At 36.4% G+C, this 16,522-nt stretch overlaps 1 protein-coding gene across 2 annotated transcripts in view; it reads right to left on the reverse strand.

The window, feature by feature from the left end:
- Positions 1-1,432: 1,432 nt before the first annotated feature.
- LOC117671080 (sodium channel protein type 2 subunit alpha-like) overlaps positions 1,433-16,522 on the reverse strand; it is a 114,077-nt gene continuing 98,987 nt past the window's right edge. The window contains exons 15-22 of one of the 2 annotated variants that reach the window (XM_034426744.3): positions 14,483-14,656; positions 13,063-13,185; positions 11,742-12,011; positions 10,581-10,634; positions 9,126-9,263; positions 7,226-7,330; positions 6,784-7,054; positions 1,433-6,431 (exon numbers count right to left, since the gene is read on the reverse strand). In XM_034426744.3, the coding sequence (XP_034282635.3) occupies positions 5,260-6,431; positions 6,784-7,054; positions 7,226-7,330; positions 9,126-9,263; positions 10,581-10,634; positions 11,742-12,011; positions 13,063-13,185; positions 14,483-14,656 (2,307 nt within the window). In that variant the 3' untranslated portion in view covers positions 1,433-5,259. The remainder of the gene's footprint in view (positions 6,432-6,783; positions 7,055-7,225; positions 7,331-9,125; positions 9,264-10,580; positions 10,635-11,741; positions 12,012-13,062; positions 13,186-14,482; positions 14,657-16,522) is intronic. The other variant, XM_087882002.1, reaches the window with a different exon arrangement.

Here is a 16,522-nt window from a genome sequence, read left to right on the forward strand (position 1 = left end):
CACAGCTATCAAATCAATTACCTTCCATGAGTCACAGTTAACTTGTGTGATTGCTGTAAGGCTGCATTCTATTTTACATCTTGGAATAAAGACCTTGCCGAAAATTGCATTCACCATTATTTGTGACATTCACAAGAATATTCTCCTTGACTGGATTAAAAAGTAGGACACATTTGTCACTCCTGTCTTCTGAAATATATTTTAGTTACTGGGAGCCATTATAATTGTTTAGTGTCCAAATATGCCAAGTTTCATAATTTTATCCCAAAATACTGTATATAGTTTTATTTTGCTTCTGTCTCGTGGATTGCAGTTTATTTCCTTTGCCAAGAGCATGGATAATGGATCAGCAGACTGCCACAGAATGACTAGAACAGACATGGTTGGCTAGTGAGGATGGGGCCATACTTGGGAATAGGGCAGTAGAAAACTCAGCATTATGATTTATCTAGCAAATCCAGGGAAAAGCAGGCAAATTAAATAAATTAAATGGATTATCTGCTGGCAAATTAATGTGAAGGGTTTGAAATCAATAATTAAGAACATTAGTTTTACATAAACATTCCAGGGATGATACATGAGATCATAACTCTCTAAAGATAAAAACCTCATATAATAGATCAGAGTAAAAATATGTGATAATATCGGGACAAATACTGTAGGACAATAGCTGAGTTCAGAAAAACATACTTCTGTATTAATGAAAAAGATGAGAGATGATTTTTCCTGAGAATATTAGAGAATTTATAAAGATCACCTTGATGCTACAAGATTGCAAATACAGCATATAAAAATATGAAAAATAAGCATCAAAAGATTAGGAAAGTGCTAAATTAAATCTTCCAAAGGAAAGAAGCATCAACCTGTTAAGAAAATAAGGATATATTTATTGCTTACCAGAAATGAAGCAGGGAGGGGACCAGTTGGTCCTCCTTAGTGAAAGAATAGTAGATCTGGGGTATTCCTACATTATCTTGCCTTTATGTTACTTTGATTTAAAATTTGGTTTAATCTCTGGATTAAGATGGTTTCTAGGTGATAGCTTGAGAAGTTGTAATTATTCCTTCCATGCTAATACAGACATTACAGATGAAAAGGTTTGTACTAGCAGGGTGAAAATTGTCACAATCACCTAGTAAACCACGAAACACAGTTGGATTTATATAAGAGCAAGTCTCTGCATCGCTCTTGTACTATTTATCTTCAGACTGGTGCTGTTGACAGTTCAGCTCTGAGCTACACATTCTCTATCAATTATATCCTGCTGATGCTTAAATCTTTGGTATCTACTGATGTAGCTGGGCCCAATTGGGTAAACAATTGGATCTTATTTTGGTTTGTTTCACTATTTAACACCCTCTCCCCCATCCTTAAACATTATTTTGCTTTAATGAAAATTTAAAGTTAAAAAGAAGCACAAAGTTAATCGATCCATGATAAAAATGATCAGCTTTATTCTTTTGGCTTGTTAGTAATATGGTTTATAGTTATTTATGCTAAAATATTCTTCTACATGCAATTCATCAATATATATTACTAGTCAATAGCCAAAGTAAAAGAATAGGTTTACTTCTTCCCTCTGTAAGAAACACAAAACAAAAGATGCCCAGATACATTGGTTTTCATTTTGCTATTTTGTTCTTAAACAAAGAGGACATTCGAATCAGCCTCTGGGGACCAAATTACAGCTATGATATATCTAACGCAGCACAGATCAAAACGAATACTGCAACAGATGTAGCAGTAGTGAAATTCAAGACCCAAGTGTTGGTGTGAGTACTATGAGAACCAAACATTCACTAATATCACTGACCCAAAGCTCATTGCTTTCACAGGCAAATCACACAGTCTCCATACATCTGCAATTACTTCAATTACTAATTGTTCAGCTTTTTTAATTGAAACTGCTAGGAGGCACAGAAACAAAACATAGCATTAACAACCTGATTGTCCACCACCCCCATTGGTGTGTTAAAATGTATTATAAAATACCGGTTCAAATAAATAAAGCAAGCATATATCAACTGCAAGCTGATAAATCAAAGTGATTTAAAAATAATATAAAATATGCTTTTATAAAAAGTTGTATACATTTATATTTTAAACCAATTACCATGTTCATAGTACATCTTGTTAGTACAGTAATGTTTCATGTCATAGGATAATCAAGTAGTAAAAATTGTACAGTGGTTATATGCAGCATCAAATATAAATAGAAGAATATCTCTTCAACTAGTTTCAGCTTCAGACACATGATTTCCCCCGTCTGACAACTACAAAAAAAGATGAATCAGAGGCAACAAAGGTATTCTGCACCAACAGATCTAGATCCTGCCAATAAAATCCAAATCACTCTAATCTAGTAACTTTACTAAATTATACACATCAGCCCCATTTCCAAGAATGGCATGTTCAGTTAATTTAGGATTTCTCTGTTTCCCCTATAAGGTACGTAAGGTGAGAAAGCTCTTATCTGAAAGTAAAAAGAGTATAGGAAAAGCTATCAACTATTGTTTTTTTTTTAAGAAAGTCTTCACTCAATTACAGTAATGAGCATTCAACAACTGCAGAGAGGTTAAACAGTAATGTCTAAAAATCTTGCTCATTTTTCAAAAGCTTCATGGGAAGAATCTTCCTTTCTCCTTGTGAGAAAGTTATGTGGGATTCTTTTCCTAAGGCAGCACCTGACATCTGCACTTTTTCTAGACACAACATAAGCACACTTTATCGAGTGGACATTTTCAATCTATAAAATATTTAAGAAGCTAATCTAGAACCTTTGCAGCTCTAGATGTGTTTGAACAATTCTCGTTCAAATAGTGATGATGATGATTCAATAATCTTTTGAGAGCTAGGCTAGGCTCAAAGTTCATATCCAATCATTCTAGAGCTAGTTTGGAAGAAAAAAGAAATGGTGTATTTAAATAAGCCAACTGTATAATTATTTTGGCTTATTTCACTTAATTTATTAGATTGCTATAGCTGCCCACTCCAGAAGATTCTGGATGGTTTAAATATAAATTAAAACAAAAACCAGTAAAAACAATTATGACCCACATAAACAAACAATCCTGTTTAGCAAACAAATTGTGAAATATACTAATTCAGATACGGACATTTACAATAAAAAGAAAAGTCATCATGTTATTTGGTTCAGTTTACCTACACATAGCTGTATAGAAACTTTATCTTGTATGATAAAGTTATCCTGTATGATACAACATGAATAGGTAAAAGTTACAAACTTGTGTAACCCTGAAATTTGGACAAGTTATGACTTCTTGTTGTTTACTTTTCCATCATGCGTGAGCTAGGAAGTAGAGCATCTGTTATCTGTACATGTGTGAAAATACTAGTATACTAACTGGCCAAATAAATTCAATGGATAACTAATGTGCTAGAGCAGTGGTTCTCAATCTTCCTAATACCACGACCCTTTAATACAGTTCCTCATGTTGTGGTGACCCCCAACCATAAAATTATTCCTAAAACCATTGAAAATATGTGTTTTCCGATGGTCAACCAATCAATCAAATCAGTGAACCCATATATGAATGGTAAGAGCTAGTCTTACCATCAAATGCAGTGTATACACTGTATGCTATAGTACTTAATTTTAGAATATGTACATTTTATTTTTGATTATTTTTAATAGTTATCTTTTTCTCTGTAGAAGTAGTTACAGGAGAATACATATGAGAACATAAAATCCTTTCAGCTTTTGCATTCTTATGTACCATATCTCACAGGATTCAAGACTTTTTCCTCTAAAGAAGTATCACCTTGGAACACATTCCTCTTCTACAATAGGAACATTTGTATGTGTACAGACAAACGGAAAACTAAAACCTGTGGAAGTTGAGGAGCTAGAAGAATTGCCCAAACGTGAGAAACTATAAAAATAAAAAATAGTCAGAATTGATGGGAGTCCATGTAGCAGCTAATTCAGATTGTTTTGGGAAAGAAAATCCCACAAAGTTCCATTTAGCACTTGAGTTATGCCAGACACCAGCCTATATTCTTAAAGCACCTACCTGTCTCTTTAAAGGTGAGCAGATTTCAGCCAAATTCAAACAGCCAATGGCTTGAGCAGTGATAAACTGCAAATAAAGCCTGGAACCAGCAACAGCCAATAAAGAAGATTAGTAGTTCAAGCTGCTGGCTGACTTTGCAGTAATGGAGGAAGAACTTCTGTCGCTACCTATGGCAGGAAGCAACACACATGTGCTATTGTGCCCAACAGCCCCTCTCAGCCTGTACAAAATAAAGCTCAATAGCCAAAGAAACCTCATCCATCTTCATGGATAATGCTGAGTATGTTCTCGCCAGAGATCTGAAATTCTGCTACCTGAAAGAATCACATCACAAACTATCCACTGTGGAAATGCCCTATTCTTTTCAAGGGAGGTATGTGCCTCCATTCCAGGTGGCCAACCATTCACTGTCCGTACCCTTCACCTCCTAGCTGGGCTTCCATCTTGCCTACTTCTAGCTCTTTCCAATCACATGAGTTCAAGATCTGAACTTCTAGTTGCTTACAATTCTCTTAAGCTTTTCACTGAATTTTAACTGGACGTCAAGTCTCTTATTTTGATTCCCGTCATTTGTTTTCTGGTAGGCTCAGCTTTTAGTAAACTTAAGTTGGACAATATTTTTTTCCAGGATCTGAAGGATCTTGCAGATAAACTTTGGACAAGCCTACAAATGTCTGACAAGAGTTTTAAGCCTACAATGGTTAAATTCCCCAATGATCCTATCATTATTATAAGTAATAAAGTTAAATATATATGAAAAATCAATTCTGTTGCTGGACATAATCACAAACAATAATTTATGAACAGAAATACAACTGCACTAACAATTTTGTCAAACATGACGTAAATGGCAATTGAGACCTACACATTGGATACAATTACTGCAGCAAGGGAATAATTTTTGGTTGTTGTTATTAACACACACACCACACACACACACACACACAAGTGCTAATGCATTCTGGCAGCCTATAGTAATTTTGTGAGTCCTCTTCATCTGTGCAAGCTGGTAAGAAGAATTGTTCTTGTCCTCATAAGTCTGTTACCATACTATGCAGTCAACGATAAAATTACAAGTACCTTGGATGCATGAATATATTACGATGATATAGTAGAAATGGTCAGTTTGGCATAAGCTTTCAGCATAATTCCTGTTGGTATCAGTATTACCTTTCTGCTGCTGTAAACAATTTGGTGTAGATAGAATGATAGGCCTGCTTCAGGGTTACTTTCTATAATCCTTGTCATCTTTACCTTTTTCTTCTTTTTCTGACTTTTCTTGTTCATATTTGTCTGGTTTTGTTACACTATCATAGGAAGGAGGTGACGTTGTGGAGGAGCTTCTTTCTATCTTTTCCAGAGTTAAGCTCAAACTTAATTTATCAAAAGCCATTTCTGTTTTGGGAGGAAAAACATCCCCATCCCTGTATAAGTATGACGTATTGAACACTGGTTTCCTCAGGCGATGATGCCTAAAGGCTCTCTGAATAACCTTAGCCGATTGCTCCTCAAGTTTCCTTTTCAGGGTGGTTGTAATTGGTTCATAGGAGACTTTTGAGGGATTGGCAGCCATAAACCGGTCTTCCATTTGCACACGGAGGGCGTCCATTTCATCGCTTTCACCCAAAACACGCTTTGTAAAGGCAAATAAGATATCAAGACAGTGAATCCTGTCGCCACTCACAATGGGCAGGTCCATCGCAATTAGCTGAACTTTGTTTGGTTTTGGTATTAGCAGAGGGGGCTCTAGCGAGGCAGCAAAATCAAAGAGCTTGCTGTACTCTATAAACTGTGTTGCACCTGGATCAAATTTTTCCCAGACCTCGTAGAACATCTCAAAATCATCTTCCCCTAGCGGTTCAGCACTTTCTTCGGTAGCCACACTGAAGTTCTCCAAAATGACAGCAATGTACATATTGACTACAACTAAAAACGAGATGATAATGTAGCTGACAAAGAAGAAAATCCCAACCGAAGGATTGCCACAATCTCCTTCAACTGAGCTTCCCGGATGAACTTTTTTAGGGTCACAGTCTGGCTCCTTGTTGAGAATGGGAAACAGCAGATAATTCCAACCACCGGATGTGGTAATTTGGAAAAGGCAGATCATACTGTTAGGAAAAGTTTCAAAATTGAACATGTCGTCAATCCCAGATTCCTTTTTAACGTAGGCAAATTGGGACATTCCAAATATGGCATAGATGAACATGACCAGGAAAAGGAGGAGACCAATATTAAACAAGGCAGGGAGAGACATCATCAAGGCAAAAAGCAGAGTGCGGATCCCTTTTGCCCCCTTGATTAGACGCAGGACTCGACCTATCCTGGCAAGTCGGACCACTCGAAACAAAGTGGGGGATACAAAGAATTTCTCAATGATCTGTGACAGGCACATACCTAAACAAAACAATTAAACAAACAAAAACCTCACTACGAGTTAAAATTGTATAGTTATATTTTCATACATTTATTGTATATTATTGTAACTTTAAACCAGGAGTGAATATTATTGTAATTTTAAATCAGGATGAAATAACATCCTTGTGGTTTCTTTTATCTGAAATTGGCTCCATCCCCCTTTTCTAAGTGATATGACTGAGAAAACAGGAATAGAACACTAAGTCAGTGTATCCTGTGCACATAAGTGCATCTTTTTTTTTTTTTAGTAAAGATGGGAGAGCTATCAGAAAGCAAAAAAAAATTTATGCATAGCACAATTTAATCTGATTTTACTTCAAAAGTTTCTTACCTACAATGGAGAATATGACAACCACAAAATCAAATATATTCCAGCCAATAGTGAAATAATAGTAACGGAGAGCAATCAATTTCAGGAGACACTCCCCAGTAAAAATGACAATGAAAATCAAATTAATCCAATATAAAATCTCTTCTACAGAAGAATCCTGGTCAGCTGTTTCCACCATCATGGTAACCATGTTAAGGCAGATAAGAATCATGATGCCGATGTCAAAGGCTTGTTTGGTTACAAAATCAAAAACAAAGCCTTGTATTTTATTCTAAAAAAGAAAAGAAAAACAATTTGTTATTATTTCCCGAAGGATTGGAAATCGTTTTACAGAGTTATTTTTTCAGTTTTTGATAAAAGGATATCTTTTTAAATTCTATAAAACAAAGTATTTTTACTTCTATCTGTTTTACGCAGTTAAATAAATAACAAGCATTCTTACTGAAGGCCTGGGTATAGGTTTCTGTGGTTTTTTTGATCCCAATTTTTTCATGGCATTATAATATTTTTTCTGTTCTTCTGTCATAAAAATATCTTGCCCTCCTAAGTAAAGAAGTAAAACAAAATGATTATAACCATTTACCTCACAAGGACAAAGCTTTACATAGTAGTTTAAAAATGTTTTTTAAGAAATTGGTTGTTTCCTTAATAAACTGAGTGGTCACAGGATAAGAAGAGAAGTTCTTCCCATAAAATTCTACTAACCAGCTAAAACAAAATTATGAAAGATTCTCAAAATGAAGGAATGCAGAACAGTGGAATTTTTCAAGAATTTCTATTGCAACTAATGGTTATGTTTTCATGAAATGTTCTGGAAATAAGATAGAACATAGAAGGGGCGAAATGTATTTTAATGCTATATTATTCAGGATAGTTAGAATAATAAGGGATAGATAGCAATGAGTTCCAAAATGTTTCCAAATTGATGTAATGGAATTGAAATGGCACAAATAATTAAATGTACAGGTAGTCCTCGACTTACAACCATAACTGAGCCCAACATTTCTGTTGGTGAGACATTTGTTAAGTGGGTTTTGCTCCATTTTATGACATTTCTTGACATGGTTGATAAGCGAATCATTGCGGTGGTTAGTTAGTAACATGGTTATTATGTGAATCTGGTTTTCCCATTGACCAAGCTTGTCAGAAGATCGTAAGAGGTGATCACATGACCTTGGGACACTGCAATTGTCATAGATACTAGTAAGTTGCCAAGCATCTGAATTTTGATCATGTGACCATAAGGATGCTGCAACAGTTGTAAGTGAAAAATCATCATACGTCTCTTTTTTCAGTACTGTTGTAACTTCAAATGGTCACTTAATAAACTGTTATTAAACTGTTAAGTCACGGACTAGCTATATATACCTACAGAAAGTAATTATCTTAGGGCCAAAAATCTAACATGCTATTGAAGTATTTGCTGGCCATGCCAACTGCTAAAGGAGGTGGATGGCTTGATGAAAGCATTAGGATTTAGCTGCTGTGTAGCAGGCAACATTAATATTGGGATTAAGATTGACCTATCTTAATTTGTTATGGTATAGTTGAGGTTTATATTAAGCTACTATTGTATAACAACTTTCAGCTGAGGTTTTTGTATAAAATAAGTATCTTATTTTGTTGGATAAAATGGCTATATTCTAAAATAGAATTAAGAATTTTTAAAAATAAATATTTTAAAAGTAGTAGTCAAAGACTCGACTTTTTAAATCATTTAATGGGCTGCATATAAAAGGACAAGGGAGAGAAAAGAACCTCTCTAAAAATCTTGAAAAGTCCCTTATTTTTTATGCAACAACATAAAATGGAAAACATTTTTTTATTTCATTACAAATACTTACTGAAAAGATCACTAGAATATTGAATTTTTGCCATTTAACATTCTAAAATGCTAGCTATGAAACAAAAATAATATCCACAAATATCTATGAGATATTATTCTTCCATTATAACAACTACATCAATTTTAGACAGCCTTCTTAATGTTGTAGGACTGAGTGAGCCTACTGCTACAATATTTGCACAAACATTTATGTGTAGCAGTTACTAAAATGTAATATATAGTTACTAATTTGAATGAAGCATAATTATATTGAGAACTAATTATCGGTAAGCTCATGCAGTAAAACCACTAGAATGACATTCTAGCTATTTAATTATAACAATAAGTATATTGAAGTGAAAACTAATTGTTTAAATTTTATTTATTTATGAAAATTATTTGCCATCCATCTTGTATCCAATGGCTGTGGGTGGCTTGCAACCTAAAAAAACTTTAAAATCATCCATTATAAAAACACAGCCAATAAAAACGTTAACAGACGTTAATGAATACTTATCTTCTTTTTCTGTTGGTTGAAATTATCAATGATGACGCCAATGAACAGATTCAAAGTGAAGAATGAACCAAATATAATGAAGCCGACAAAGTAAAGATACATATACAGGTTATGCTCATACTGGGGTTGCTTTTCTATCTATAAAATAAGGAGGCATGGAAAAATATTATCCAATCAGCTTTCAGGAATGCTGAAGAATTTGTACGCTAAATATTTGATGAATATCACCATATTCATAAAAGAACAATGAAATAATGTACAGAATTTATCATTTTTTTTCCTTCCTAGCATTTTCTTATACCTGCAGGGTCCACTTTTTTTGGATCAACCGAGTCTTGATCCATTGGTTGATCCATTGGAACTGACTGACCAGTTTGTCACAGTTGTCGACTAAGGTAGAATGACTGACCCAAAGTCAGTCAGACGGCTTTCATGTCTAAGGTGGGACTAGAACTTTTGGTCTCTGGATTTCTAGGCTGGTGCCTTAATTGCTAGACCAAACTCTCTCTCTACAGAATATATTGTTATAGCTTGAAATCCATTTTCTTCATTAACTTCCCAGGTGGTCTGTGAGGAAAATACTTTGGATGACATTAGAAGCAGCAAACCAATGCCGAAAGAGGTCCAGTTAGGATCCTTCTGAACATAATTCTATATTATCATTGGATAGTCTATAAGTGGAGCAGTGTAGGGTGCACTGGTGCAATAATGGAAGAATCTGATATTAGCTTCCATAATGTTATTCTCTTCAATAGTAAATACTGGAGAGAAGAAGTTTGAGAATTCATTCCAGATGAATTGGAAGATGGTCAAACTAAGTCCCAAGCAGTTCTGAAGAAAACAAAATGGCTGCTCTGTCAGTGAAGAAGAGTTCAGCACATGTACTATATGCTTTCTCATGTTGTTGTTACAGTGTTGTTATAACTGTCGAGAGAAGTGAGGGAGATGAACAACTATTACTCAATGCTCTCTTGGCAAAGAGTAATGGAAGATGCTCTTGTCTCAGTATTCTTGGCTATTAGTGGGGCTCTCCCCAACATGGAGAGGAAAAGATTTGGAGAAAAGCAATATTCTTCTACACAGGTCTAGGTATCTGACAAATAATTACTCTGAAGGTCCTATTATTCTTACCAAAAGAGAGAAGCAAAGAAAAAAAAAAAGAAAGTCAAGGAGGCAAAATTAAGGAGATGGCGCGCCTCCTAATTCATAACCCAGGATTAAAAGTCAAATTTCTGCTGTTTGATCCTAATGAAAAGGCTTTTAAACTCCAGATTATCTTCTGATATCTAGAGATCAAAACTTTGACAGACAAGAAAGATGTCCAAAGCAACTGGCCAATGAATGAATCTAACTGAAAGCAGTAACGTTCATTCAGTCAAATGCCTTTATATAATCTGAAAGCAAAGCAAAATCTACTTATCATGAACACATGTAGATTTGTCATTCTATACTTACTCCTGTTGAATCAACAGCAGCATACATTATTTCCATCCATCCTTTAAAGGTAGCCTATTAAAAAAAGTGTCAGTGTTGTTATATAACAGATGCTGTTCCATTAACAGAACTATGGACGCAACCTACACTTCAATTGAGGTTGAAAACCTCTATTTGGAATTAAATGAAAAGCTTCAGAATAAAGAACTGTGCTAGTCTACAAATGACCGTGAACTAATTTTAATGGCCAAGTAAATGTTCTGCAGTTTTATAATTTAGCATAGGATACCTGCATAAAATGGCCAGCAATAGTGACTAATGCAAATGCCAATGTACTTAGCATTGCCTGGATAGGCTTTACATATAGTTCTTCACTATCCTTATTTTTAACAACCAATACTTCTTTTCATATGTTTCCTTCTTAAAGAAGAATGATATTGAAGCAAAGCATAAATATGTTAGAACAGAAGAACTGAAACGGTGAGTCGTAAGTATTTTACACAAGTCACTGAATGTACTGATCTGGATCGGTCCAGTGGCTTTCATTTGACAAAGATGGTGAAGATACAGCAAGAACTCTTCCAAAGAAAATGCTCTGTTGATACGTTGTTCCTACATGCTAAATATTGCTTGCTTGAAAATAGGGATGTGGATTGATAGGATTTGGCTAATGGCTTCACTTGTTTCTATTTTTCCTATGAAACCATAAACTACATAGTATAGAAGGAAAATTATTACTACCGTGTTTCCCCGAAAATACGACTTACTCCTATTGATTTTTACACATGTGCCCAATATAAACCTTACTCCCAAAATAAGCCCTAATTAAGATCCCACCCACTCCAGGGTGCATGGGCAAAAATTAACTTAGGGTGGAGATGAGGTGGTGGAGAGCTGCCCTACTACTTACCTTCAGACAGTTGCAGCCAGGCCTCGCACACCCCGACACCTGCCTTGCCGGCCCATTTCTTCTGCAGCTGGCAAGGCTTTCCTGAAGGCCTCTGCAGCCGATAACAGAGCTCCGGATCAATCTGGAGATCTGTTATCGGCTTCAGAGGCCTTCAGGAAAGCCTTGCTGGCCTTGCCAACTGCAGAAGTTCCTGAAGGCCTGTGACAGCGAAAAGGCAAGACAGGGTCTTATTTTGGGGAAAACATGGTAGTATCTTACTCATAGTTACTTACAACTTGAAGAAGAGAGAGATATCCAGCTCCAACGTTGTCAAAGTTGACTTTAACATTTTTCCATCTGGCATAGTCTAAAGTCTCGCAGACATTTTTAAATGGAACGATTAAATGAGAAATCCTTACTCCATCTGTTTTATTAACACATTCAAAGAATGTACCAGCAAACAGGTTTACACCCATGATGCTGAAAATTAGCCAGAATATAAGACAAACAAGAAGCACATTCATAATCGAGGGTATGGCTCCTATCAGGGCATTGACCACCACCTGGAGAGAGGGGAACAAAAATTGTGCAAGAAATTGTAGGTCTACATCCAACAGTCTTATGGCACCTGAAAGATGAAATACATTTGTCCCAATACGAAGTCGACTCAGATGAACATATTATTCTAGGTTTGCAAAAAAGATAACAAGAAAAAGAGCAATGAAGCAGGAATTGCCTGAAGTGTAAATATATAAAACTAATCATAGACAATTCACCAGGCAACATTCACATAACAAACATGCTGATGTGGCCCACCAAAAAGCAGCAGCTAGTAAGAATTATTCTTCTCCATCAGTAGCACGAAAGAAAATCTCAGGAATATAGAACAGAAAATTTTTAAATATTATGTTTCCACAATTAGTTTATAGGGTAGAATTTTTTTTTAAAAAAAAAGAACCTCAGGAATTTTGAGGATTGACAATTTATAATGATTCTATTTGATATCTTTGGACTGATTTGTCAAGAAAGTATGCAAGTTTTGCAGTGGAAGAGGAATTCATCTGAGCCAAATGCATTGGTAGGGCAAAGGAGCAATGGTGGAATAATGAAATACTCAGCCTGACATCCTGATACATACAGAAGGAATGGTGGGATTTGCACTGTGAGACAGCATTTATATATATATATATTGTTACTATGACTTCTACCAGGATCTACATCTTATTTTTAATTTGAATAAGTCTGTGAAGTACTCATTTTTATACAGTTTTTTTTTTTTTGCTTTTTATATTACAGCTTGTTTGGCAATAAACAAAGCGATGCAATCTGTTCTGGGATTAATTTACGTTGCCTTATGTTGCAATTTTGCATCGTGTGTTTCTCAAATTGTTCTAAGGATAGCATTAAAAGAACAATGCACTTGGCTGTAAAAACTATTTGCCAGAATGACTGTGGCTGCGATAATCTTCTCTGCAAATCTTTATCCTTGTTATAGGGAATGTTTCTAATAGTGGAAACAGCGGATAACTTCACCCAACAAATTACTCTACCGAAATCCCCAATGAATCGGCATCTATGGAACAGCTCGTTACCAATAACTTTGGTCTTACTTACCCTCATTCCTTCGAAGCGGGATAAGGCCCTTAAAGGTCTCAAAGCTCTCAGAGTGCGAAGCGATTTAATAGGGCCAAGTTCCGAATAGTCCAAGGCGTTGGCAATTAAACTGACTAAGGAAACCTGTTCAAAAACAAGAAGCACTAGGAGATCAAAATCATGTCACTGAATAATTGCTGGGGGGAAGGGGGGAAGTATCCTGTTTAAAAATGTAATTAACAAAAAAGACTTAAATGATCAGACGGATTACCAGATTAAAGCATCTGAATTGAATGGTTTAAATATTTAACCTATATTTTTAGTGTCTGCTTTTCACCCTGGTGGAATTCAAGGCAGCATACCTTGAACTGCATTTTTTTAAAGCAAAGTTATTACATTAACTGTTCTAGACTAGCCTGTTTTTACACATTCATTGTAATGTGTGCCTTTGGCATATAGCCATCTTGGCCACATGACCACGGAAAATGTCTTTGGACAATGCTGGCTCCCTTGGCCAAGACATGGAGATGAGCATTGGGCCCTAGAGTCAGATACAACTAGACAGGGGAACCTTTACCTCTAAAGCAGGGGTGTCAAACTCAATTTCATTGAGGGCTGCATTAAGGTTGTGTTTGACTTTGGGGGGCCAGAGTGGGCATGGCCAGGGTGGGCGTGGCCAGTTCAACATCACTCATGTTGGGGGAGCCTATGGTGGTCTGAGCGCTCTGCTAGAAAGAACGGGCTCCTGAGCTCCGTTTTCAGCTGCGATGGCCTCCTGCAACCCTCTGCCAGCGAAAACGGAGCTCGGGAGGACCACGTGCAGTCCTCCCAAGCTCCGTTTTCACTGGCAGAGGCAATGCTAGCCAGTCCGCTGTTTCCAGGGTGGCCCTGCAGGCCACATCTAAGCACCCCTCAGGCCGGATCTAGCCCCCTCGGCCTTGAGTTTGACACCTCTGCTCTAAAGAGTCAGCTTTATCTCCAGTGGCCAGGCGGTATGAAATGTTTATATTCAAAACCAAAACAAAAAAAATCAATATAATAATAAAATGAACAATGACACCCAAATTTAAGATTATTCATTCTCACAGTCCTGGGGAAGAGGCAAGGGCAAAACTACTTCCAAAATCAGGTGAAGAAAACTGCAAGGATTTGTTCAGGCAATAAGCAGGAGCCAACACTGACTCAAAGCATCTCCCCCACCCCCCAAAGACAGAAAATATTAGGAGATGCTATGTGAGAATACAACACTCGTGCCAAATATGACAATCTGACAAGTTTTTTAAGAATTTCTTTTAAAATTAAACTATTAATATTATTAACAATTTAGAGTATGGAGACTAATGGATGCCCCTGTGATTGGTCTGGTGTCACATACAATCACTTGCTGCATTGTTAGGTTCAGACTAAGGCATGAAGGTAAGTAAATGGAATCCGGACTTACATCTACAATCATGAAATCCAGCCAGCACCAGGCATTGGTGAAATAGGCTTGAAAGCCATAAGCCACCCACTTTAGAAGCATTTCTAAAATAAAGATGTAGGTGAAGACCTTGTCTGCGTATTCCAGTACGATCTTGATAGTCTTGCGCTGCTCAATGTATATGTCTTCGAAAGCCTATGGATTAAAATACTACTACAAGTAAGGTCATAAAGGTAAAAGATTAAAGACAGAGAAGGAAAGGAAGGAAAATAGAAAAGAAAATACCACCCACCCATATTGTACTCCATATTTCAAAGATTTGTTTTGCATTGATTTCTATCACAATTATATTTTGGATAGTTGTATTTTGTTATTCAGTCAGGATTCTTTCTGCTGCTTTGTTAAACAACACAATGTTTAGTACTACTTCATAGGCCCTACTTATGAACCACCACACTCATTTGGTGGTTATTCTCCAAAGCACCTGAGGCAATGGTGAAATCTAAATTTTTTTACTAGCGGTTCTATGGGCCTGACTTGGGCATGGTGGGCATGGCAGGGGAAGGATACTGCAAAATCTCCATTCCCACCCCACTCCAGGGGAAGGATACTGCAAAATCCCCATTCCCTCTCCATTCCTGGAGGAAGAATATTGCAAAATCTCCATTCCCACCCCACTCTGGGGCCAGCCAGAGGTGGTACTCAAAATTTCCGCTACCGGTTCTCTGAACTGCTCAAAATTTCCGCTACCTGTTCTCCAGAACCTGTCAGAACCTGCTGGATTTCACCCCTGACCTGAGGGCAGGACAAGAAGCAATGAATGGAAACTAATCAAGGAGAGAAGCAACCTAGAACTAAGAAGAAATTTCCTGAGAGTTAGATCAATTAACCAGTGGAACAACTTGCCTCGAGAAGTTATGAATTCTCCAACACTGGAAGTTTTTAAGAAGAGATTAGACAACCATTTGTCTGAAATGATATAGGGTTTCCTGCCTGAGCAGGAGGTTGGACTAGAAGACCTCCAAGGTCCCTTCCAACTCTGTTACTATTACTATTGTTATTCATTAAACATAAAACCCAGTCAACTAAACATGAAAAAATGTATCACAAGTATAACTGACTGGTGCTAATGGTTGATACAGATTGCTGCCAGTATCCTAAGTATCAACCAAGTATCTTCTTAAGATGTACGATGTTCCGAGTAGCACAGTTTTTTGCAGTTCCGCTGGTGTTATTGCAGGAAGCTGCAATTTCTTGATGTGTTTTGTAAAATTCTTGGACATGATACCAAGTACTGCAATGACAATGGGTATCACTGTCACATGTTTCATCCATAATTACATAGTTTTGATGGCCAAATTGTGATATTTCATGATTTTTTCCAGTTCTTTTTCTTCGATTCTGGCGTTTCCTGATACAGCGTTATCAATAAATTGTACCTTCTCATTTTTGACAACTTTTTCCACTTCATGTTCTCATGACTTTTTGGATACAGGTAAGTCGTATTTTTTACATAATGACCAGTGGATTAATTTAGTAACTCAGTCATGTCTAGCTTTGCAATCTGTTTGCACGATTTTGTTGCACTCACATATTAAATGTGAAACAGTTTAAACTTTGTCATTGCAAAAGTCGGCAGTTTGGATTGTCAGTGGTTTTTTATATCTTTGCTTTCATGGCATTAGTTTGTAGTGCTTGTTCTTGAGCAGCCAGTATTAAACTTTCAGTTTCTTTCTTTATCTTAAGCCATGCCCATGTCAAATTATCACATTTTCCTTCAATGTTTTTCAAGTGCTATCCATGCAAAACTTTGGTTTTCCATCCATTTAATCTGTCATCCACCTGTTTTTCCTTATATTATGCCTTTTTTCCCCTGTTGTTTTTATAATGTTCTCCGTTTTCACAGCCTACAGCAATTTTTCTGTACTTTGATTCACATAGTCATTCAAACTTCGTTTTTCTTTTTCTACAGTTTAATGGATTTGCAATAGCCCTCTGCCTCCTATTCTTCTTGGCAGGTGCAATCTGATTATTATTATCATCATCATTATTATTATCATT

The sequence above is a fragment of the Pantherophis guttatus genome, chromosome 1, assembly GCF_059756535.1.
Source record: "Pantherophis guttatus breed Tessera chromosome 1, ASM5975653v1, whole genome shotgun sequence".
In the NCBI taxonomy this organism is placed as follows: Eukaryota; Metazoa; Chordata; class Lepidosauria; order Squamata; family Colubridae; genus Pantherophis; species Pantherophis guttatus.